At 43.5% G+C, this 26108-nt stretch overlaps 1 protein-coding gene across 2 annotated transcripts in view; it reads left to right on the top strand.

Annotated features, from left to right (window-relative positions):
- Positions 1 to 263: 263 nt before the first annotated feature.
- TBCE (tubulin folding cofactor E) overlaps positions 264 to 26108 on the top strand; it is a 64333-nt gene continuing 38488 nt past the window's right edge. For both annotated transcript variants that reach the window (XM_055146714.1, XM_055146713.1), the window contains exons 1-3: positions 264 to 372; positions 11704 to 11836; positions 17052 to 17136. In XM_055146714.1, coding sequence (XP_055002689.1) covers positions 11737 to 11836; positions 17052 to 17136 — 185 coding nt within the window. In that variant the 5' untranslated portion in view covers positions 264 to 372; positions 11704 to 11736. The remainder of the gene's footprint in view (positions 373 to 11703; positions 11837 to 17051; positions 17137 to 26108) is intronic.

Here is a 26108-nt window from a genome sequence, read left to right as displayed (position 1 = left end):
TTAGTTCACTTGTTAGTTTTTGAAGCATCTTTATGTATTTCTTGTGACCAACACAAGCATCCTTAAAGGGTCTCGATATACCGGGCACTTATTTTCATACAGGACAAGTAATTCTTTCGTGATCAATACACGTTATCACGTATTCATTCACTGCCTTCTGTCATTCCAGGTCTGAGAGGCTCATCTGTGCAACAAAAGGGTTGGGCTGCTACACTGAACACGTCCTTCCAGCCACCGCGACCGAAGTGGACGAGGCCGCTGAAATAAACCCGTTGCCCAGGCTCTGGAGGCGGGACTTCCGCTCTCCTGAGCAAGTGCTTCCTGCCGCGACCGGAAGCCTGGCGCGGAGCGGCGCGGGCCAGCCGCGGGCAGGTGAGAGTCTCGGCGGGCTTGGGGGGGTGGGGGGCGGAGCGGGCCTGCTGGGCGCCTGGCCGGTGCTCTCCTTGCAGTGCTTTCTCACGGTTTTTTCCCCCCTTTCCTGGAAGTGTTGGACATTGTCTGCTCTGAAGCATAAAACCAACCCGGAACGCGCGGGTCGGGCGTGGGTGGGTGTGGGTGTTGGCGGGCTGGTTGTTGGCTGGAGGGTCGGCGGCGTGGGTGTGGGGGAGGGAGAGAGAGAGAGATCTGACAGAAAGAGGGAGGGGGAGGGGGGGACAGCGGGAAAGGGAAGAGAGAGAGAACAGAGAGAGATGGGGAGAGTGAAGGAGAGCGAGAAAAAACAGGGCGGGAAAGAGAACAGGAAAGAGAATTGGGACAAGACAGAGGGAGGGGAGGGTGAGAATGAGAATGAATGAATGTGTGTCTGTGTCCATCCCAGGCTTGAGAGAGAAAGCCCCGCCCTTCCGAAGCCTCTGACATTTGTGAGGAGGGAGAAGCAATCCTGTCAATCAGTGCACGCAGTGCTTATTAGCAACTAGGCGCCGAGTTGTGGGCGGATCCAAAGGAAGGCGTGGCATCTCCCGGGAAGTGACAGCCGCATCTGGAAGAAAGGGTCGCAGATGCCAAAGTGACAGAGTCCGAGATAGACATTAGACTTTTAGTTCTTTTTTTTTTTTTTTTTTTTGCTTTTTGGGTCACACTCCGCGATGCTCAGGGCTGACTCCTGGCCCTGCACTCAGGAATCACTCCTGGCAGTGCCCAGGGGACCATATGGGATGCTGGGAATCGAACCCGGGTCGACCGCGTGCAAGGCAAACGCCCTACCCGCTGTACTATCGCTCCAGCCCCCAGACCTTTAGTTCTTTATTTTTGGTCTGACATTTATAAGAGCCATGGACCCTTTATTTATTTGATACTTGCCCCAGCTTTAGGTTTTTGTACCTCTGGGATTTAAAAAAAAGTATTCAAGTTGTCTATCTTTGTTTTCTGGTGTTGGTACTTACAGTCATCGTTGTTACTGAGATAATTTGCTTAGGTCTGAGCCTTTGGGCTAGGTAATCCTTGACTCATCTCTCTGACACCATACCTATAACCTATCTGGTGATCCTGCAAACGGGCACCTTCAAAATCTCTCCGATCTCCTAATACCTCACCTTCTCTTGCCCTATTTCGTAGCCACCTAACTAACCTTTACCAGTTTCCATCACAACATCTAGTCATTCTTTTTTTTTTAAACTTTTTTTGGGTCACACCCAGCGATGCTCAGGGGTCACTCCTGGCTGTGCACTCAGGAATTACCCCTGGTCGTGCTCAGGGGACCATATGGGATGCTGGGAATCAAACCCGGGTCGGCCGCGCGCAAGGCAAAGGCCCTACCTGCTGTGCTATCACTCCAGCCCCAACATCTAGTCATTCTTTAAAAAAAAAATACATATTTATAATTCCCTCCTTTAAAAAAATCCTCTAACTCCTTAAAACGAATCTATACTTATATCTCCCTTCCTAAAATAAAAATCCTGTGATGATGACCCATTTCACTCAGTAAGTCAGTCTCTTTTGGAGGGGGCTGCTCAGGACAGTGGTGCAAGGGCCCACCAGAATCACACAGAAGTGTGGTGGTGGTGGTGGGGGGATAGTGGCAGTGCTCAGGAAAACCCCAGTAGTGCTCTGAGGGTCTTGCAGTGTTGGGGATTGAACTGGGTGGGGGATTTACAAATTCACCCAAAGAACTGGTATAATCCAGTCTTGCCTCACCTATAGTCTCATCTCCGCTACTCTTCTATTTGTTGTGTATGGCCTCCTCAGTCATATCTAGCCCCAGGATATTTATACCTGAGTCCCTTTGTCTGTAATATATTTTTCCACATGGTTCAACTGTTTAACCAATTTTTGAACATCACCTCGGTGAGGGTCTTCCTGTATCTTTCCCATCTTCATTGCATCCATTTGCTTGTGCTCGTGTCATATTACATGGGATTTATTAATTTTTCTAATTCATTATGTTTATTCAGAATGGAAGCTTCTGAGAATTATTGTTTACTGCTCTATTCTTAGGCTCTAGAACAGTATCTGGCTGCTTAACCCTTATAGAACAATTTATTTTTATTTTTTTTAACTGATTTTAAGCAGGTTTCCTCTTTCATCTCAGTACTAAATTACTTTTGTAAAACCGCACGGCCGCTACTACGGCTGCGCAGCCTTATTTGTCTTCACAGTAGGTCTGAATCTAGTGGGGTACTCCTAACAACAATAGTGAGGTATGTGTTGAAATATTGAATGTAACCAAAGTAAACAGAATGTAAAATGAAACTTATCAGTTACAAGGTAGGGGGTGGGGGGGCGGGATGGGAGGTGTACTGTGTGGGTTTTTTTTTTTTTTTTTGGTGGTGGTATATGGGCACTGGTGAAGGGATGGTTGTTTCAGCATTGTATAACTGAGACCTAAGCCTGAAAGCATTGTAATCTTCCACACGGTGATTTAATAAAATAAAATTTTTATTAAAAAAAAGAATAAATTACTTTTGTAAAATTCAGCAATAAAACTAGTGGTTAACTATTTTCTGTGCTTTTATTATTTTTTCCTTTTTGGTTTCCTTAAGTCAACTTAATTATTTACATTTTAATGGAGTATTTATAGTTATACTTAACCCTGCACTTTTTTCTTTCTTTTTTTTGAGTGGGTTTTGGGGCCACACCCAATGATGCTCAGGGCTTTCTCCTGTTTCTGTGTTTGGGGTTACTCCTGGAAGTCAGTCCTTGGTGATTGAACCAAGGATTGAACTGACAAGGTTTAGCTTGTGCATGACAGTTGCCTTAACCTTATACTACCTCTCCAGCCTTCACCCCCGCACACGCCTTTTTTTTTTTTTTTTTTTTAAGTGTGATGCTTTGCTATATTTCCTTACCAGGAAATGTGTAAGAGAATCCATTAGAAGACAATATGGTAAACATAAAATTAAGAGTGGAATGATTGTTACATGAGGTATGGTTAGAATTACCAGTAAGGGAAAACACAATTTTCAGTTTTAGAAGGGGCTGGAATGTATTTGTCAAGGAGTGATTTTAGGTTTTAGGGAATATTAGTGTTTTTTGCATTCTTTTTTTTTTTCTTTTTGGGTCACACCCGGCAATGCACAGGGGTCACTCCTGGCTCTGTACTCAGGAACTACCCCTGGCGGTGCTCAGGGGACCATATGGGATGCTGGGAATCAAACCTGGGTCGGCTGTGTGCAATGCAAACGCCCTACCCGCTGTGCTATTGCTCCAGCCCGTATTAGTGTTTTTTTGAAAGTGCAAAAAAGACAGAAACTTACTGATTCATTAGTTTTTATTCTTTATATACAGTTTTTTTGTCATTAAAAATGGTAAGTTTAGTGGATAGTTTAGCCATTGTTTTTTTATGGGGTTCTTTTGGGCCACTGTTGGTGCTCAGGAGCTATTTCCAGCTTGTTGCTTGTGGTTGCTCTTGGCAGTGCTCAAGAGGGATACTGGAGGCGGGCTGAAGCTATAGCACAGCGGGTAGGGCGTTTGCCTTGCACTCGGCCGACTGGGGTTCAATTCCCAGCATCCCATATGGTCCCCTGTGCATTGCCGGGTGTGACCTAAAAAGCAAAAAAAAAAAAAAAAAAGAGGAATACTGGGAGTCAGAGAGCCTTCTATTCGAAGCATGCACACTAGATCTATCTCTCCAGCCCCAGTTACTGGTTCACATGCTTACTATCTCTTTGGATATACTGTAGCACTGTAGCACTGTCATCAGTTTGCTCTAGTGGACACCAGTGATGTCTCCATTGTGAGACTTGTTATTTCTGTTTTTGGCATATCGAATATGCCACGGGTAGCTTGCCAGGCTCTGCTGTTCGGGTGGGATACCTCGGTAGCTTGCTGGGTTCTACAAGAGGGACGGAGGAATCGAACCCAGGTCGGTCATGTGCAAGGCAAACGCCCTACCCACTGTGCTGTTGAGGAGCTCTTTAAAATGATGCAAGACACGTTTTGTAGTTTTCATTTCATTTCCTTTACCTCCTTAGTTAAGCTGATTCCAAGGTACTTGATTTTTTGAGGCACAATTGTGAACGGATTGCTTTTATCATGTCGATTTCTTCTCTCATTATTTGCATATAAGAAAACCATGAACTTTTGGGTATTGATTTTATAGCCTGCAACTTTACGAGTCTATTGTTTCTAGGAGTTGCTTGGTAGAGGTTTTAGGGTTCTCTAAGTATAGTATCGTACCATCTGTGAATAGTGAGAGCTTGATTTCTTCTTTCCTACCTGAATGCCCTTAATATATTTTCCTTGTTTAACTGCTATTGCAAGTTCTTCCAGTACTATATTGAACAGAAGTGGAGAGAGTGGGCATCCTTGTCTCTTTCCTGTTTTTAGAGGGAAGGCTCTTAGTTTTCCCCAGTGAGGATGATGCTTGCCGTAGGCTTGTGATAAACGGCTTTGACTATATTGAGGAAGGTCCCTTCTATACCCATTTTGGCAAGAGAGGTACAAGCTTGCATTGATGCAATTTCTGGCAGATATTTCTCTGGACTTAGTTACTAAAATACAGAAATCCAAAACCGTGTGGCTGCTAGTGTGGCCGCTCTTCATTCTCAGCAATGGAAAACAAATTATCAAATGCTTCCTTTTCAGCAGGTCCAACTTTAGGGGGGACAAACTCCAAATAATAATAGTGAGGTTTTTTTTTTTCTTTTTTTTCTTTTTGGGTCACACCTGGCAATGCACAGGGGTTACTCCTGGCTCTGCACTCAGGAATTACCCCTGGCGGTGCTCAGGGGACCATATGGGATGCTGGGAATCGAACCCGGGTTGGCCACATGCAAGCCAAACGCCCTACCTGGGGTCGGCCTCGTGCAAGCCAAACACCCTACCCGCTGTGCTATCGCTCCAGCCCCAGTGAGGTTATTTTTGTTGAAATATTGAATGTAATCAAAGTAAAGTGAAAGTAAAGTGAAATTTTTCAGTTACACAGATGGGGTGGAGGACTGGGGAGGTAGGGAGGTTGGGGGAGGTATACTGTGATTCTTGGTGGTGGAATATGTGCACTGGTGAAGGGATGGGTGTTCGAGCATTGTATAACTGGGACTTAAACCTGAAAGCTTTGTAACTTCACATGGTGATTCAATAAAAGAATAAATTAAAAAAAATAAAAAAGTATATACATACAGATATTATCACTGACAAAGTAGGAAAGTTCATAAGTGAAAGTGATTACTTCATCAAAATATGTCATTATTATCCTAAATAATTATGTATCTATAACACAACTTCAAATTATATGGGACTAAAAGCCAAATAATTGAAATAACAAATGCAATATACAAATTCAATATTTAATAAAACAAGATACCCAGGAAAAAAAATAAAATGATGGACGACTATTAAGTATGTGAGGCAAAAAAACTGCCATGAACATGTGATGCAACTGTAACATTAGGGGTTGTTTAATTGTTTAATATGGCTAAGTTTCAGTTGTCCTTCCTTCCTTCCTTCCTTCCTTCCTTCCTTCCTTCCTTCCTTCCTTCCTTCCTTCCTTCCTTCCTTCCTTCCTTCCTTCCTTCCTTCCTCCCTCTCTCTCTTTCTTTCTTTCTTTCTTTCTTTCTTTCTTTCTTTCTTTCTTTCTTTCTTTCTTTCTTTCTTTCTTTCTTTCTTTCTTTCTTTCTTTCTTTCTTTCTTTGTTTTTGGGTTACACCTGGCAATTCACAAGGGTTACTCCTGGCTCTGCACTCAGGAATTACTCCTGGCGGTGCTCAGGGAACCATATGGGATGCTGGGAATCGAACCTGGGTCGGCTGTGTGCAAGGCAAACGCCCTACCCACTGAGCTATCGCTCCAGCCTCCTCTTTCTTTCTTTCTTTCTTTCTTTCTTTCTTTCTTTCTTTCTTTCTTTCTTTCTTCTTTCTTTCTTTCTTTCTTTCTTTCTCTTCTTCCTTCCTTCCTTCCTTCCTTCCTTCCTTCCTTCCTTCCTTTCTTTCTTTCTTTCTTTCTTTCTTTCTTCTTTCTTTCTTTCTTTCTTTCTTTCTTTCTTTCTTTCTTTCTTCTTCTTCCTTCTCTCTCTCTCTCTCTCTCTCTCTTTCTTTCTTTCTTTCTTTCTTTCTTTCTTTCTTTCTTTCTTTCTTTCTTTCTTTCTTTCTTTCTTTCTTTCTTTCTTCCTTCCTTCCTTTCTTTCTCTCTCTCTCTTTTCTTTCTTTCTTTCTTCTTCTTTCTTTCTTTCTTTCTTTCTTTCTTTCCTTTCTTTCTTTCTTTTCTTTCTTTCTTTCTTTCTTTCTTTCTTCTCTCTCTCTCTCTCTCTCATCTTCTTTTCTTTCTTTCTTTCTTTCTTTCTTTCTTTCTTTCTTTCTTTCTTTCTTTCTTTCTTTCTTTCTTTCTTTCTTTCTTTCTTTCCTTCTTCCTTTTTTCCCCTTCCTTTTTCTTTCTCTTTCACTCTCTCTTCCCCCACCCCATTTCTCTGTTTCCCTCTGTTTCTCTGTCTCTGTCTCTGTCTCTGTCTCTTTCTTTCTTCTGTCTTTTTTTGTGCCACACCTGGCAGCAGCTCTGGTGCCAGGAATTGAATCCAGGGCCTCATACATGGAAAGCAAATGCTCTAACACTGAGCCACATCTCTGGTGCTATAAAGTTTCCGTTTTGCAAGATGAAGAAAGTTTGATTTTTCATTGCATATGAATATATCTAGCATTACAGAACTATACTTAAGAATCATCAAGATGAGGCTGGGGAAATAATAAAAGGATTAGGGCATGATCACGTGACCCAGGTTTGATCCCCAGCACTCAGGGCCTTTGGAGCATTGCTAGTTGTAGGCCCATAGACTCCCAAGCATCACTGGCTATGGTCCGTGAAGCCCCATGAGCTGGGATGGCCCTGGTAGTTCCTGGTGTCACATCCGCTGACCCTAGGCTCTGAACTGCTAGCTGAATTAACTTAATGTCACCAGGAGTGGTGCCATAGGCCCTGGCTTTGGCTTTGTGCTTCTGGCTCTCTGCTCCTGGATCACCCCTAAACACCACTTGAGAGCCCCTAGTTCCCCCCAAAGCACACTAGGATGGTTAAGATAATCAGTTAAAGAAACGCTTAGAGAGTATCACGTGGGTTTGTTTAAAATTGGGTAAATTTAAAATTGTAACATTGTAAGTGGTAAAAGCAAGTGATATTTTGAATTTTTTTTTTGGGGGGGGCGATGGGGGTTGTTTGCTTTTGGGCCACATAGGTTGCTCAGCATTTAGTCCTGGCACTGTGCTCAGGAATCACTCCCAAAGGTGTTCACAATATCCTATGTTGGGAATTGAACCAAGTGTCCTACTGCTGTACTGCTTGCCTTCACAAGTGACATTTTTGCCTTTAAATATTTATAGGTATTCCTACATTCTTTTTTTGGATGAAATTTGGAGCATACCTCATGATGCTCAGGGCTTATTCCTGGATTTGTGCTCAGGGATCATTCTTTTTTTTTTTTCCTTTTTGGGTCACACCTGGCAATGCTCAGCGGTTACTTCTGGCTCATGCACTCAGGAATTACTGCTGGCGGTGCTAGGGGGACCATATATTCCCAGCAACCATAGGGATGCTGGGAATTGAACCCAGGTCGGCCGAGTGCAAGGCACACACCCTACCTGCTGTGCTATTGCTCTAGCCCCTCAGGGATCATTCTTGACAGACCTTGGGGGACAGATGGTGTAGGAATGGAACGAGGATGTGCCATGTGCTAGCTAAGTGCCTTAATACCTGTATTATCTTTCTGACCCTTTTGTCTTGGTTTGGTTTTGGTTTTGAGGGGCCACAGTGCTTGGCCATTACTGCTAGTTCTTTGCTTGGGAATGGCTCCAGTGGTACTCATTGGAGCAGGGTGATTGTTGGAGCAGAGGATTGACCTGGAGCCACATATTATTGGTCCACTGAGCTTTCTTTCTGGCCCTTATATTCTTAGTCTAGCTTCCTGCGATCCAATCAATGAAACGTGCATTTTTTTTTTTGACCAGGGTATGGTTTCGACGTGGAACTTTACCTTCCTCTTAACTTATATAGGTCTCCATTACAGAATTTGGTCTTTTCACTTCTTTTTTGGGGTGGGACACACCTGGCAGTGCTCAGGGCTTACTTCTGGCTCTGTGCTCAGGGATCACTCCTGGAGAGGATCTAGGGACCATATGTGATGCCAGAGTTCGAACCTAGGTTGGCTGCATGCAAGGCAAGTGCTTTACCTGTTACTATACTATTACTCCAGCCCCTTCTAACTTTTTTAATTAATTTTTTAAAAGTATAACACCATGGTTTATGTTTTTCATAATGCAGTTATTATTTAAGGCATTAACTATTCGAACACCAATCCCACCACTTTCCTTTCCCATTTCAATCCCCAGCACCTCATATGGTCTCCCAAGCACCTCCAAAAGTCGTTTCTGAGTGCAGATACAGGAATAAATCTCTGAGCATCTCTGGATATGGCCCAAAAACTAAACCCAAACAAAACTTAATTAAAGAACTGTGATTTACAAAGTTATTGATAGATAGGCTTTAGGCATACAATATTTTGACATCAATCCTACCACCAGTACCAACTTCCATCTCACTAGTATTCCCAGGCTTTCCACCCCCTTGCCCCCCAAGCCCCCAATCTCCTTGACCGGCACATTTCAAAGTTCTGTGGTTGCCGTTTAGATATCATACTTCTAGTCTTGTTAAGTGTGTCCTTTGGGTGTATAACTATACCACTCTCCCACATCATCAGTATAATTTAGGCCACCGACCCATTACTTTCCTTTCTCATCCTTCTTCCCTGCTTGATTCCTTTCTTCTCTGTTCTCCCTGTGCTCTAAGGTCAAGGCTGTTCTAGGCAATCTCCATTCCTTTGGTTTTTGTTTTTGGGCCTCTCCCCATGGTACTTAACGTTGCTCCTCACTCTGTGCTCCGGAGCGACCCCTGGTGGTGCTTGGGAAATCATAGGCCATATAGGAGTTTAAAACCAGGTAGCAGGTAGCAGGCACCTTACCTCTCTTATACTACCTCTCAACCCGCTCTGTGACTTTGTTTGTTTGGTTGGGGGTGTTTAGGGCCACAGCCAGGAGTGCTCAGGAGCTACTCCTGACTTATGCTCAGGAGTGAGTCCTGGAGGTGCTTAGCAGACGATATTTAGTGCCCGGGATTCAATCCAGGGTGTGGCACCCACATGCTTATCCCTTACCTTCTGTACCATCTTTCTGGTCCTCCTCAGTGACTTTTAGGTACTCCATCTGACCTCTTAGATAAAAAATTAAGCTTGTGAAAAACATGTGAAGACATGCCAGGCATCAGGCCCAGCACCTCTATTTTCCTAGTCCCTTTCACTGTCAAAAAAGTCCAAAATATTTTTCAGCAGATCGACTTTAGGGGGGAGAAACTCCAAATCAATAATAGTGAATTTTTTTGTTGAAATATTGAATGTAATCAAAGTAAAGTGAAAGTAAAGTGAAATTTACCAGTTACACATGCGGGGTGGGGGGCTGGGGAGGTGGGGGGAAGGGGGGAGGTATATCGTGATTCTTGGTGGTGGAATATGTGCGCTGGTGAAGGGATGGGTATTTGAGCATTGTATAACTGAGACTTAAACCTGAAAGCTTTGTAACTTTCCACATGGTGAATCAATAAAAGAATTAAAAAAAAAAAGTCCAAAATATTTAAGTATCCATTGGGAAAGGGATAAATGTGATTCTCTATATTCACAAAAAGAGATAATAATCTGGGTAAATGGTGGGAAGTATATGTATAATCTCTCCCCTTTTTGGGGGGTGGCGGTGGGTTGATCCACACCTGGCAATGCTCAGGTGTTATTCCTGGCTCTGCACTCAGGAATTAACTCCTGGAGGTGCTTAGGGGACCATATGGGATGCTGGGGATGGAACCTGGGTCAGCCACGTTCAAGGCAAATGCCCTACCTACTGTGCTATTGCTCTGGCCTCTCTGTTTCCTATGTCTGAATTTGTTTTTCTTCATGTTACTTGGTTTGTTTTTTTCCATTGCTCTCTTCTCTTCAATTCTCTTTTCTTTCTCTTCCCCTCCAGTGAGTGACAGAATAGATCAGTCATGTGATGTAAGCTAATTGGAGTTAAACATGATTTAAAAAACTATTAGATTATCAAAATACAGTTAGACAATAAAGTAAAATCAAATTATGAGATGTTATATAAACCTATTTGTTTCATCTTTTCACCAAAATATGAAGAGTAAGTAGGTCAGAACGTTATATGAAATTAACATTTAAAAAAATTCAATTAATGGGTTGCAGAGAGAGTAAATGGGACAAGACACTTTCCTTGCATTCCACCAAACCTGGTTAAAATACCGGGAACCATATATGGTCCTCTGAGAATTGCCAGAGGTCACTCCTGAGCACAGAGCCGGAGATAACCCCCAGTGGCTACTGCCAGATAAAACCTCAAGAACACAAAAGCAATTATAGCTTGTCCGTTTTTTTTTTTCTTTTTGGGTCATACCCGGCGATGCACAGGGGTTACTCCTGGCTCATGCACTCAGGAATTACTCCTGGCTGTGCTCGGGGACCATATGGGATGCTGGGAATCGAATCCAGGTTGGCCGTGTGCAAGGCAAACGTCCTACTTGCTGTGCTATCGCTCCAGCCCTAGCTTGTCGGTTTTATATATATTATTTTTTTGGTTTTGCTTGGGGGCTGTACCCTGAAGTGCTCCCTACTCTGCTCAGGGATCACTCTTGGTGGTGGTGTGGATTGAGCCAAACTGACTTGTGCCAGGCAAGCTCTATAACCCCTGTACTATTTCAGGCCCTTGTTGTGTTTTGAAACTCATCTACAGAAATTAGGAACCGCAACTTTTAGGCAAGGACACTTTACTTTCAGCTCTGCCTCAAAGTCTAATGGGACAGATTTCTTCATTTTGTACTTAATTTGTTTTGGTTTATAGATAAGATGAATTTGCCTGTAGAGACCAGACCACTAAGGAGTTCATTGTTATGGAATGAAGGAATCTTCATTCCACCACTTTTTCTCTGTTCTTTTCCTATTAAAAGTTCCTTATAAAGTCTTAGGAGGCCAGAGTGATAGTACAGCAGGGAAGGCAGTTTCCTTGAGTGCAGAATTCTGACATCCTAATGGGTCCCCCAAGCACTGCCAGGAGTAATTCCTGAGTGCAAAGTCAGTAGTAATCCCTGAACATTGCTGGGTGTGGCCCCACACGAACAAACAAATAAATAAAACCTTGGAAAGAAGATGGTCATTTTGAGAACATGAGGATATGTTTCTTGATGACTGACCCTCAGTAGTAGTGGAACTGAATCTTCACAGTTGCTTTATTGTTTTCTTCCTAGATTTTCTCATATTCTGGATTGTGACTGTTTATAATGAATAATACATTGGAGGTAGATGTCATTGGTCGCAGAGTTGAAGTTAATGGAGAACGAGCAACAGTGCGTTTTTCTGGCACTGTCCCTCCTGTGGCAGGTAATCATTTTTTTTTCTGTATATATTATCATATTGTTTTGTGTAGATTCTAAATAGTGCTTTATAATACTAGTTTTAGAGAAATTTAACAACCAATTTATGGATGTCTTCTTATATGTAGTTGTATTTTTAAAGGTGATAATATCATATGTTTATCATGACTTTATTTGTACACTTACTATTTTTGTTTGCTTGTTTTTGGGCCACAACTGGTGTGCTCAGAGCCAGGCTTTGTGTTCACGGGTCATTCTTGGTGAGGCTCTGGGGACATACCCAGTGCTGGGGATTGAGTCTGGATCGGCCGCATATAAGGCAAGCACTCTACCTGCTGTACTATTGCTTCAGCCCCTCAGTTCATTTTCTTATCATTTGCATGTTCACTGGAGAAGCACTTTTCATTTTCTTTAATAACTTTTCCTTTACATCCACAAATTGTCTATTTGGTGCAAGAGGCCTAGCTTTTAATCTGTCTTGGTTTTCAACATACCTTCCTCACTAAGATGAATCATTTCTAGCTTTTGATTTAAAGTAAGAATCAGATGACTTTTCCTTTCACTTGAACACTTAGAAGCCACTGTAGGGACCGGGGCCAGACTACAGTGGATAGGATGTGTGCCTTGTATACAACCGGCCCGGGTTCCATCCCGGCACCAGTGTGATCCTCTGCCAGGAGTAATGCCTGAGCTCAGAACCAGGCATAAGCTCTGAGCATTGCTGGGTGTGGCCCCCCAAAACCAAAATAAATAAATAAATAAATAAATAAATAAATAAATAAATAAATAAATAAATAAATAAATAAGAAGCCACTGGAGAGGGATTATGTGACTTCCTTTTAGTGTTGTTAGAGACTTGCGATGGTTAGAGATTGGGGAGTGAGCACTAGGTGGAGCAGTTGTACATACCAAGTGTATTGCTATGCTACCTTAAATTGGTGTTCACATGTTTAGTTGTAAGTGCTGGGATTGCATTTCAGGTTGTGCTTGCACACTTAGCTGAAGTGCTTGCTGAGGGTTGTACTTGTTTATTTATTTTAATTTTTACTATTTGGGGTGTGGGGGGGCGGTGGGTGGGAAATAATCTGCAGTGCTCAGGGCTAACTCCTGGCTCTGAACTCTTGCAGGGCTCAGGAACTGTAAAGGATGCTGGGAATGGAAGCCAGGATGGCCGCATGTGAGGCAAGCGCCCTAGAAGTTGTACTTTTTAGTTGCAGTGTGTGCGCATGTGCTTGCCAGGGAATTACATTCTTTAGTTGTGTTGCTCACACACTGCATTTTGGTTTTGGTGCTCACTGGGGTCCCTGTGGTGCTCATACTTCCTGGCTGTGGTACTGAAACATCTCTTGCTTGTTTTGTTGTGGCAGTTACTGCTTGGTGCTTGGCGGTCAATGCTAGAGGGACTCTGCCATGCTAGGGACCGAACCAAGGCCTCCCCCACACAAAGCCCTTTACACCACCTCTCAGAGAATTGTTTTCAAACAGCAATGGAAATAGGAGTAGAACTATCAATGCAGCCACAAGAACTTGGGTTCTGTGGTAAAACTGGACCACTCTCTTGTTAGAAGTCTGTCCTGATATTTCTTTTCTTTCTGGAAATGCAAGGAGTCACACTATGAAGATGATCATAATAAGTCAGTTTACCTCATGAACCTGGCAATGAACTCTCCTCGGAGCCAGAGGTCTGAAGAGAGGGTTCAGTAGGGTCTGAGGCTATCCCTGACAATCTCTAGTCCAGGTTTGTAAGAGAGTAAGAGCTATTCATATTCAGTTTGAGGGCTCGAGTGATAGTACAGTGGGTAGGGGGTTTGCCCTGCATGCAGTGGACCTGGATTTGATCCCCGGCATCTCTTATGGCCCTCTGAGTACTGCTAGGAGTGATCCCTGATAGTAGAGTCTGGAGTAAGCCCTAAGTTACTGATGGATATGGTCCAGAAACAAACTGAGACAAATACTGTTTTATACTGCTTTGTCCTTTCTTATTTGGGCTGAAAGTAAAGGTTAATCTAGACACTATATTTATTTACTTATTTATTTTGAATTTTGGACCACCTCTGTCTGTATTCAGGGCTTACTTTGGAGGGATCACTTCCTTTTATTTTTTTTGGTTTTGGGATTGTACCTGGCAGTATTTAGGACTTACTCCTGGCTCTGTGCTTGGGGAACCAGATTGGATGCCAGGGATCGAACCTGGGTCTGCCGCATGCAAGGTAAGCAACCTACTATAGCTCCAGCCCTTGGAGGGATCACTTCTGGCAGTGCTTAGGGGACCAGCTGTGGTGTTGGGGATCAAACCCAGAGTAAAGCAAGCACTTTACCCACAGTACTGTCTTTCCATTCACTAGACAGTACATTTAAAACCCATTCACACCCGCTTCAGTCAGCTTAATCAGTAGGAGTGATTAAGTGATTACTGAATAAGTAGCAGTACTCCTACATTGAGAGAGAGAGGGGGGGAGGGGGGAGCGAGTGAGCTCCCCATTCACATTCACAGTGTCATTAAAGGATTCTCTGGGTCCCCTGAGCACTACCAGGAGTAATTCCTGAGTGCAGAGTCGTCAGGAGTAACCCCTGTGCATCGCTGGGTGTGACCCAAAAAGCCAAAAAAAAAAAAAAAAAAGGATTCTCCATTCTGCAAATATTTATAGCACCCCAAACCAAGCTGTGGACCTTTATTACTTGTATTTAAAAAGAAAATTGCATCCCCCACCTTCATCCCCTCATTAATGTTGTTACTGTTGCAATGATCAGGGATTGCACACATGCCTGGCTGTGGCACTCATATATGTATGAGCAAGCATCATACAGCTCTGGTGCTTGCCAGAGTTGTGGTGTTGGTATACTCAGCCGTGGTGCTTACAGGGTTTTCACTCCTTAGTTGTGACCCTTGGCAGGGCATGCGCTTTCAGTCGAGACATACAGTTCTGTGCGATGTTTGCTGGTGGTCATACTCATTTTTGTTTCCAGACATTTTGGCTGTAGCACTGCTGGAAATTGCCTGCAGGCATTGTTAGGGGTCACGACGGCAGAGCTGGGAATGGAGCAGTAGGACAGCAGGTAGTTGCCTTTCACGCAGCCCACCAGGGTTGGATCCTGGCACCACGTGTGGTTCCCTAAGCCTCATCAGGAATGATCCCTGAGCACAGAGCCAGTTGTAAGCCCTGAGCACTGCTGCGTGTGGCCCCCTCCCAAACATACAAATAAAAATAAATGAAATAGAGAAGTGAGGGTAACACTGCATTTATGGGACGATGGAGGCTTAAACTCATGACCATATAATTGCACAACAAGCACTCCAAGCCATTGCTCTGTACCTCTGAGCCCTACTTGTAATTTTGATTTATGGAATTCCCAAATCCTAAATTTTTGGGTTTTGAGCCACACCTGGCAGAAGTGACCCCTAGTGGTGCTCAGGAGATCATATTCTTAAGTTAGGAGATTGATAGGATTTATAGGGTGAAGTTGCTTCCCCCCGCCAATTCTGGGCCATACTCGGAGGTGCTCAGGACTTACTCCTGGATGTGCTCAGGGACCCTATATGGTGCCAGGGATTTAGCCTGGGTAGAAGGCAAGTATCCTACCTGCTGTATCTTTGTGGCCCAGGTTTTTGTTTGTCTTGTTTTGTTTTGGGCCCATACTTGGCAGTGCTCACTCAGGAATCACTCATGGCTGCTTGGGGGACCATCTGTGGTGCTGGGAATCAAACCTAGGTTGGTCATGTGCAAAGCAGCCCCGTACCCCCCTACCCACTATATCATCTCTCCAGTCCCTGGTCCAAAGTGTGTGTGTGTGTGTGTGTGTGTGTGTGTGTGTGTGTGTGTGTGTGTGTGTGTGTGTGTGTGTGTGTGTTTGATTTGGGGGGCCACAGCCAGTGAAGGTCAGGCTTCCTCCTGGCTCTGTGTTCAGAGATCACTCTTGGTGGTGCTTGGGGAACCGCGTGCAGTCCTGGTTATTGAACTAGGGTTGGCCATGTGGAAAGCAAGTGCCTTAACTCCTGTATTATCTCTTTGGTCATTAAAGGAAAAATTCTGGGGCTGGAGTGATAGCATAGCGGGTTGGGCGTTTGCCTTGCATGCGGCTGACCCGGGTTCAATTCCCAGCATCCCATATGGTCCCCTGAGCACCGCCAGGAGTAATTCCTGAGTGCAGAGCCAGGAATAACCCCTGTGCATCGCCGGGTGTGACCCAAAAATAAAAAAAAATTAAAAAAAATAAAGGAAAAATTCTGAATGCTTAGTTCAACTGTTATCTTTTTCTTTCTTGTTAGCTCAGGGCTTACTCCTGACTCTGTGCTTGAGGCTTACCCCTGGCAGGGCTAGGGGGACCATATATGGTCTGTAAATCAAACCCAGATTGACCACAAGCAATACAAGAACCCTGCCTGCTGTACAATCTCTCTGACTCCTAAATTATCTCTTATAAAGAACTAAAGAAAAAGAAAACCAAAGAAACATAGGAAAAAAATTTATACATCTGGAGAACTTTTTCAAATGTAAAATACAATGACTAAACTGTCACAAAGGTTTTATATTTTGGTTGGGGGCTCAGTAGTCTTTAGGACCCCTGGGGCCCCCCAGCCCCCTACTCCTTATTGTCCTACCCAGCTAGCACAGAGCTGGGAGTATCTCTTAGCAACTTCCAGGAATATAAAAAAACAAATGAAAAATCTAGCTTTTCTGTTGTTCTTAGTAGGAGGGGAGATCCAGAATTAGAACTTCACAATTAACTTCTTTTGCACCTAGCATTGTACTATATATTTTATATGTGTGTGTGTGTGTGTGTGTGTGTGTATTATATAATACAAAACTAAAGTATTGTCAGGTGTGGCACCAAAACAAAACAAAACAAAACAGAAAAAGAAAACATCTATTTGTCTGAATTGGTAAAGTTTGGATAATACATTCTTCACAAAGAGAAATGTCTACTGTGAGGGTAACATGACAAATTCAAGTGAATTTTCTGGCATTTAGTAAGTGCCCCATAAGTTTTAGCCTATATTATTTTCTGCAGTTGTGGCTTTTGTTGGTGCTGGACCCAGACATGTCAGGTTTTTTAAAGTTAACCTTGAAGCCCTGAGTCAAATGCTTTCTCAAAGATTTTTTTCTCTTCCAGTGGTTCTTGTGTAATGTAGCTACTATTGCAAACTGTATTTGTCTCCTACAAAATAGAACATGTTTTTGATTCATCAGTTTTATTCACCTTTTTTTTTTTCCCCTTGCTAGGACTCTGGTTAGGCGTAGAATGGGACAATCCAGAGAGAGGAAAGCATGATGGAAGCCATGAAGGGACCGTGTATTTTAAATGCAGGTAAAATTTTTCCTATAAGTTGGTATGGTTATTTAAGTTAAAATTTTGTTGTTCTTTTTATTTTGGGGTCAGTGCTCCGGGAGACCATATGTAGTGCTGGGGATTGACCTAGAGTTGGCAAGGTAAACACCCTACTAGCTGTGTTGTCTCTCTAGCCCCGAAGATTGTAATTTTCTTATTTTTTTAAAATGTCACTTTCATTATGGAAAAGGGACGAAAGTTTCAGTGCAGGGACTCTAGAGAAAGTACAGTGAGTAAGCCCCTGCACATGGCTGACACAAGTTTGAACCTCAAGATGGCATATGGTCCCCTACGAGGGGACTATTAGGAGTCCTGCTAGGAGTGATCTCTGCGCCAGGAGTAAGCCCTGAGCACTTCTCAGTGTTACCAAAAAAACCCAAACAATCTTTTCACTTAAAGCCTTCCCATCTCTGGAAAGAACTCTGGTCCCTGGGGAGGGTGGTCCCTCTGCTGGCATTGGGGAAGATGATCACAGACCCTTCTGTTCACCCCTAGAGGCCAGGTGGGTGCCCAGTTGTAACTTTCAAGGCCAGGCACATGGTATCCTTTCTTTTCAGTATGTTCCTACCTTCTCCCCACCAGTTCTAATCAGTTCAACTCATGTTGATCATGAGACTTCAGCTAACAACAGAGTTTACAGCAGTCCAACCTCTCCTTGGACCTAAAGAATATAGGGTTGAGAATGCTGTAGTAATAATACAACCGATAGGGTATTTGCCTTACACGTGGGTTTGATCCCTGGTATCCCATATAGTCCTCCAAGCACCACCAGGAGTGATTCCTGAGTGCAGAGCCAGCATTAACCCTGACCCACCAAAACGAACAAGAATATAGAGTCGCATGGGGCAGGAATGATAGTCAGCAGATAAGGCGCTTGCCTTGCATGTGATAGACCAGGGTTTGATCCTTGGCATCACATTTGATTTCCCCAAGCCCCTCCAGGAGTGACCCCTGAGTACCACCAGGTGTGGTCCCAAAATCAAATACATAATAAGAACATAGTATGGCAGCCAAGGACATGGCACCAGAGCACTGGCCTTGCAAGTGGAAGACTTGGGTTCTGTCACTGACACACCACACACACATACAACTAAAAAAAGAAAGAATATAGGGTAAGCTTTATCCCAGGAAATATTTTTACAAGCTAGCTTACAGTGCTTCCATACCCTTATTTGCTCTCACTGAGATGGTCATGACTGGTGTAATTATTGTCTTTCACTGATAAACAAACCAAGCAATGATAGCATGAAAAAGTGGAGTCCAGTAGAAATCTTGGACATACTTCATTAAAGGCCTCAGGAATTCGGGTAGGTCTCCCCGCATCGAACAGTGGAATAGTGTCAATAAGAGGATGAGGAGGGACTGGAATAGCACAGTGGGTAGGGCGTTTGCCTTGCACACGGCTGACCCGGGTTCAATTCCCAGCATCCCATATGGTCCCCCGAGCACCGCCAGGAGTAATTCCTGAGTGCAGAGCCAGAGCCAGGAGTAACCCCTGAGCATTGCCGGGTGTGACCCAAAAAGAAAAAAAAAAAAAAAAAAAGAGGATGAGGGGGCGAACATATTGCCCACTTCACAAGGCCCCTTCTAAGCATAGTTTTAATAATTTCCTGGTCCTCTGTAAGTTTCAGTTTGATCTCTTTTTTGTCTCTTCTATTACCCAAGTTAAATATAGCAATCTCCTGAACTGTTATTACATAATTAATATGCGTGATACTATCAATTAATAGTCGTTTATAGGTTTATGTCAAATTTATGGCTGTGAACTAGTCCCTAATGTTTTTCTCAGGTGCTTCTCTTGTCCTTCTTTTGGGGAGCGGAGGGGTTCAGTTAGGGTGATTCACCTGGAAGTGCTCTCCGCCTCTTCCCTGAGTCGCTGAGTGCTTTACTGTGTTACTCCTTCAACCTCCGCTGGAGAGGAGACTCTAAACAAGAGCTCTGGTGTCAGTATTGCCACCACTTGCTTGTACTTGTTTTATTGAAGTGTGCTTGTCGTTTTGCCTCCAGAGGACAGTTTCTTAAGAGCTTCGCTTGGGTTTTGTTTGTTTGTTTGTTTATTTATTTATTATTTTGTAATGAATCACCATGAGGTACAGTTACAGACTTACACAAGCTTTCATGATTACATTTCAGTCATACAGTGATCGAGTACCCGTCCCCTCACCAGTGCCCATTCTCTACCACTAATGTTCCCAGTATCCCTCCCACCCACTCCCGTCACCCTCCCCCCCACCCCTGCTGCCTCTGTGGCAGGCACAGTCCCTTTTACTCTCTCTCCTGGGTGTTATGGTTCGCAATACGGGTACTAAGTGGCCATCATGTTCAGTCCATAGTCTATATGACCCTATCAGGATACCGATAACATTGTTCTTTTTTTATATATGTACTTAATTTATTTTTTTAATTAGTGAATCACCGTGAGGGTACAGTTACAGATTTACACATTTTCATGCTTGTGTTTCCCTCATACAATGTTCGAGAACCCATCCCTCCACCGGTGCCCATTCTCGACCACCAATGAACCCAGTATCCCTCCCACCCCCCAATCCCATCGCTTGGGTTTTGGTCTCCACCATCGGGCAGGACTTGCAGCACCCTCTGGCATCCCCAGAATGATTCCAGACAGACTTACTGTCAGGGGGTGGGGATGTGATTTCACCTAGAGCTGAGGAGCAAATAGCCCTCAAAGACACTCTCTGGGGAACTGTCCATGATAATGCAGCCCCTGCGGTGTTATCAATTAGCAAACTTCTTTGTTGTGATTGTTTTGGTGTTCCTGTGGTGTTGCTGGGGTGAGACCCTGGGGTGGGGGTGGAGGTGTGCTGGCCCACATTTGCTATATGTCTTTTCAAAGCTTGTAAGTGGACTCAATTACTGTCCTAGGGAAATACTGTCCTAGACTCTGTCCACATGTACTGACTCCCTTACAGATGAAAAGCCCCTGATTTTTAGTGAGCCCGTGTGTATCTCAGACTGTGCTGGAGTGTTTGGAGGTTCTGTTTTCTTTTTGCTCGCCTAGGGACCGAACCCAGGTCTTTATAGATTCCAGGCTTATGTTCCGTCCTGAAGGCACATCCCCACCCTAATTTGAATTTCTTGAATGAGTAGAGATGAGTGTGATAAAATATTCTGGTATGCAGTAGGTATACAAAGAGTTTTCTTTGTAAAATCATGAAGATTCTGATAGTGTGCTGATAGGGCCTATCTTTGCCAAAGATGAAGGTGTCTTCCTCCCATTGCCTTCCTCTTTTGTTGTGCTGATTTGGCTGTGATAATAATATAGTGATGTTGGCGTGGTCACAGACTCTTGGTTTTGTCTCACTGGGAGTTGCACATTAGGTTGTGGAGCTCACACACTTTGGTTGCAGTGCTCACTCACACCTGGTTGGGGAGTGCCAGAGGTCACACACTTTGTGTCAGGGGTGATTGGGATCCTGCTCAGTCTGAGCGCTAGCATTGGGCTACCTGTGGACTAGCGCTGGGGTCCTGTGGGCTAGTGCTGGGGCATCAAACTCACTAGGGCAGGTGTGCCACCTTGGAGCTATCCTAGGGCCTTGAAGATTTATTTTTGAAAATGTCCTACTGTTGAGGGAAAAAAAAGTTATGCCCTTCCAAAATAGTCTACCATAAAAGTCTACAGGGCTGCTCTTTCCCTGGGAAAATAAGTTCATCAAATCATTTCTAGTGTAATATAAAGTAAATCAAATTGAAGTGTTTCTCCTTTCTTACGAGACTCTGAGTTCAGTCCCTGGTGCATGTGGCCCCTAAGCACCTCCTCCAGGCACCCTAGGGCCGAGCTCTGCAGGCACTTCACTGTCAGGCCCCACTATACTGAGCATCATTAGAAAGGCCCCTGGACTCTAGAGGCCCCTATTGAAATAAAGAGGAGGAGACAGTGATAGTACAGTCATTAGGGCTTACCTTGGGTGCAGCTAACAGGAGTTCAATTCTTAGTACCACTATGGTCCCTAGAGCCCCTCTAGGAGTGATCCCTGAGCTTAGAGCCAGTAGTAAGGGCTAAGTAATGCCTAATGTAAATCTGTGCCCTCCCCACAAACCCCACAAACATACAGAGGGCTGGAGAAATAACTCAAGTGGCTGAAAGGCACGTTTTGCATGAAGGAAATGCTGATTTGATCTCTGGTACCACCTGGTCCCCTGACCACAGCCAGGAGTGATTCTTGCACACCAAGTTGGAAGTACCCTCTGAGCTGCTTTGTCCTGAACCAAACAATAGAATAGATCTGGGGCTACTTATACTAAAAATATATTATTTATTTTTTATATTTATTTTTGTTGTTGTTGTTGGGTCACACCCAGCAGTGCGCAGGGGACCATGTAATCCAGGGATTGAAACCAGGTTTCCTGCATGCGTGCACACAGAGCATACTTTCAGTTCATTGAGCTCCTTCTCCAGCCTCTGATTACTTATTCAGCAGAAATGCAAATTTAATGAGGCATCAGAATTTTGTCCTGTTGGGGATTTGGAGCAGAATGAACCTGGAGGATAGAACTTCATGAGAGTCATGTATCTATCTCTAAGGGCTGTGGGCAGAATGTTGATTTCTCTAGTAGTACCTGTAATTGAAAGAAAGAGGAAACTGCTATAAGAAGAAAAGTGTTAGGAGAGAAAAAACGTTGACTTCTCCTTTCTCTATTTGATGACTCCCCTCTCCCAACTTTTTTCTTTGAAACAATGTACAGAATTTCAGCATTGGGTGCAACATCTTGAACACTGAGTCTAGAATCTCAGGGGAGCCTGTGTAAATTATTAGTTTGTCTTTGGAGCTGTATTGTTACTGATGGACGCTCATTTAGCTAACATTTCTTATTATTTGGCAGGCTATTTTATTTATCTGAGAAACCTGCCAAGAATGTTCTAGAGGAGATTGATCTTTGATGTTATCCTTTGATCTCTATAGGGCTCAGCGTCTGCTTTGCAACTACCCAGTGCCATTCCTGACTCCTTTCATCTACTGGTAGCCACAGTAAACAGTAACAAAAATATCTGTCTGAATTCCTCATTAGCACTTTTTAAAAAAAAATGTAAATTGAGGGCAAAAAGGAAAGCCATGATATTTGTTTGCCTTTTTTTTGGCTTTTGCTTTTTGGGTCACACCTGGCTCTGCACAGGGGTTACTCCTGGCTCTGCACTTAGGAATTAGCGCTGGCGGTGCTCAGGGGACCATATGGGATGCTGGGATTCGAACCCGGGTGCAAGGCAAACACCCTACCCGCTATGCTATCACTCCAGCCCTTGTTTGCCTTTTTAAAAAATTTATTCTAAATATGCTATTTTAAAAACTTGTATTCCCACACTTATTTTTTCATATAAATCACATCATGTTTAAGAAATAGATTTTGCCGTTTTTATTCCCACTTCCATGTATTCCCTTAAGGAAAACTAGCAACGTTTAACAAACTTCAAAATTTCATTTTACTTTCCAAATTTATTTCACAGGATTTCATATTTTATTATTTCATGAATGTGAGATTCTAGCAGCAGCCATGAGTGTGAGATTCTAAAAGCAAACTCATTTGATTTTTATACAAGTAGATTGAGGTGTATTAATTAGTGTTTGAGATTATGTAGTATTATTTTCCTCTTGCCTACTAACATAAACTTGGAATTCCTCCAGTTGTGTTTTTCAGTGTTTAACATGGATAACATTGGGCTGGAGAGATAGTTGAATGGGTTAAGGCAATTAATTGCCTTGCTATGGTTGACTCTAGTCAATTCCTGGCACCACGTGGTCCCCCAAACACTGCTGGGAGTGACCTTTGAGCCCATAATATTTTATTTTAAAATGTTCTCTGTTTTCATGTTTTTATTGACAAAATCTATCATCAGTTTTATTTTTCATCTTTTTAAAATTATGATGACTTCTAGGAAGGAATATTATTTTTTTGTTCAATCTGTCATAAGAATTTAAAAAATTGTAGGCCCTATAGTTTCTAGTACTGTTAATGGTAAGGTTTCAGGTGTAGCACAGTTCCTTACCACACCCTCCTCCAGTGTCCACTGCCTTGCGCCTGAACCCCTCCCTGTGCTATCTCTCCAGCTACAGAAACTTTCAGCATTATTATTTTTGGTTAGGTTTTGGGTCATAGCCAGCTCAGGGGTCACCTCTTTCTGGCAGGGCTCAGATGATCATGCAGTGTCCAGGATTGCATCTGGGCCTTCAGCAAGGCCAAGCATGTGCAAGGGCTCTTCGAGCTATCTTCCTGGTCCCCCACTTCAAGAAGCCTTTAATGCAACAGCCCTCATGTCTGTTGCTGAAAGGAGGAGATCAATGGAAGAGAACTTCAACAAAGACAGAGAAAGTATGAAAGGAAGGCTGAGAAAAGTCCAATCAGAACTCACAGAGTTAAAGAATGCAGTTGCCAAATGAAGCCATTTAACAGAAGGGCTCAAATGCAGATCTGAAACAATAAAAAATCAAATCGGTGAATTTGAAAGTAAAGTGATAGAGATCCAACCAAAACACAAGCAGGGGACTGTCAGTAAAGCTTAGCTGTAGAGCGAACTTGCTTTGCATGAGTGAGGTATCAGGCTTGATCCCTGGCACCCATCGGAAGAAAAAAATAAAAGGACAGGCAAAAAGAATGTGAAACAATGAAGATAACAGAACAGCTATATGGGATAGCATCAAAAGGGATCATCTTTGCAGACCAATCATTCTAGAAGGAGGAAAGAGAAAGGGGCAGCATTTTCTCCCCCTTCCAAATACAAAAATTTAATATAGTTAATTTTTGGTTGGAGCTGGAGCCATAGCACAGCAGGTAGGGCATTTGCCTTGCATGCGGCAGACCCGGCAGACCCGGGTTCTATTCCTCCGCCCTTCTCAGAGAGCCCCGCAAGCTACCGAGAGTATCCCGCCCGCACAGCAGAGCCTGGCAAGCTACCCCTGTTGTATTCGATATGCCAAAAACAGTAACAACAAGTCTCACAATGGAGACGTTACCGGTGCCTGCTCGAGCAAATTGATGATCAACAGGATGATAGTGATACAGTGATACAGTGATTTTTTTTGGTCACTCAAGCAGTTTTCAGGAGGACCAGAGTTCTGGTAATACTTAGCCCAGTGCTGTTGGACTCAGCAGTAACAGTAGCCACTAGAGCCACTCCAGTTGTGCTTGGGGAACCTTCTGGTAATGAAAATTGAACCTAGGACCTCATCCTGCCAGGGATGAGCTTTTTGGCCCCAGACACAGAATTCTTTTAAAAATTAAAAAATAATTTCTTTTTAAACTTTGGAAATCCTCCAGTTGTGTTTTATAGTATTTAACATTAATAACTCGGGGGACGCTGGGTATTATTAAATTTGGGTCGGCTGCGTGCAGGGTAAGTGTACTGTCACTCCAGCGTTTAACTTTATTTAAACACCATGAATTACAAAGTTGCTCAGAATACAGTTGTTTGGGACATTCAGTGTCTAACATCATTTCCACCACCAATGTCCCCAGTTTGCTTCTCCTCCTCCCTCCCCATCAACCTGCCCCCTTAAGCTAAGGCACAAAATAGTTTACTTTCTATTGCTTGTAACAACAAAATGGCAAATGAAATTATCGAAAACTAGTTACGTAAAAGAACATTTGAAAAGAAATTGTAGTTAGATATTGCCTTGCTTTTTGTAGGGGCAAGTACTCCGCAGCAGGCCCGGGGACCTGGCAGTGCTCCAGAGGCTGTGGAGTTCTGGGGACCAACCTGGGGGTCCTGGGCATCCCGACATGCGTCCCAGCCCTTTGAGCTCTCTCTCTCCAGCTTCACCTGCTTCTCAGTGGTGATGTGTTAGAGCATTCTCTGTAAAAGTTTTCATTGTATTAAGACTCTTACCTGATACGCTACCCCGGTACATTTAAGATTTCAGTAATATTCTTTCATTGTCTTTAATTTGTGCAACCTGTAGTGATTTGCTCTTCTCATGTGGCGAGGCTGGGAGGGGTGAGGGTGATGGGGTGGGGGGAGGGGATGATGATGATCACACCAAGCACCAGCGGTGCTTGTGGGCTCGGGGGCTGTTCCTGGCTCTGTGCTCAGAAGTGACTCCTGCAGTGCTCAGGGCACTGTATATGGTGCCAGGGATTCAAACTAGGGTCATGTTTCCTGCAGCTGCGTGCAAGCAAGTACCTGACTATGTTGTCTTTCCAGTCCCCTCTTACAAACAAAACCAAAACCAAAACAAACAACAAGAAACCTTTAAAATTAGTTAATTAATTAAATTTGGGGCCATACCTGGTGGTACTCAGGGTCTATCCCAGACTCTGCACGGGAACCACTCCCGGCAGTGCTTGGGGAACCATATGCCGGGCTGGAGGTTGAACCAGGCTTGGGAGCCTGCAAGGCAAGCTTCTTACCCCCCTGTGCTATCTCTCTGGACCGCTATTTCTCACTCTTGGTATTGGTCACTTCTGTACTTGCTTTCTTTTGAAATTTGATAGTCTCCCCTACAGGCTTATCTGTTTTGTTCATCTCAAAGAAATGAATTAAAGTCCATTAATACAAATAAAAGAACAGGATGTACCACCCAGTGGCATTAGAGGTTTCTAGTTTCTCCTGTGGGGTGATAACGGTGGGAGCCTGCAGGGGCATGAGTGTGAGCAGAGGACTGTTGATCAGAGTGCTGCTAACTTGGTGAAAATTCACTGAGTTGTTTACTTAATTATATAGGATCTTTTCTGTATGTGTGTCCATATTCAATAAAAGCAGCTTAAATTATGTGCATGAGAAATCATTATTAGTAGCATTATAAACCAATCCGATTTTCAACATTAAAAACAAATTTCTCTATTGAATGTATCCAAAGTATAGAGATAATAAAGTGAAGATCATTGGCTACTCAGTTGCAGGGGTGGGTGGTGGGAGGGGGGTATATTGGGGTTCTTGGTGGGGGAACAGGGGCACTGGTGAAGGGATGGGGGTTTGATCATTATATGACTGAGACTTAAAC

The sequence above is a fragment of the Sorex araneus genome, chromosome 9, assembly GCF_027595985.1.
Source record: "Sorex araneus isolate mSorAra2 chromosome 9, mSorAra2.pri, whole genome shotgun sequence".
Taxonomy (NCBI): Eukaryota; Metazoa; Chordata; class Mammalia; order Eulipotyphla; family Soricidae; genus Sorex; species Sorex araneus.
This window is presented reverse-complemented; position numbering and strand designations above follow the sequence as displayed.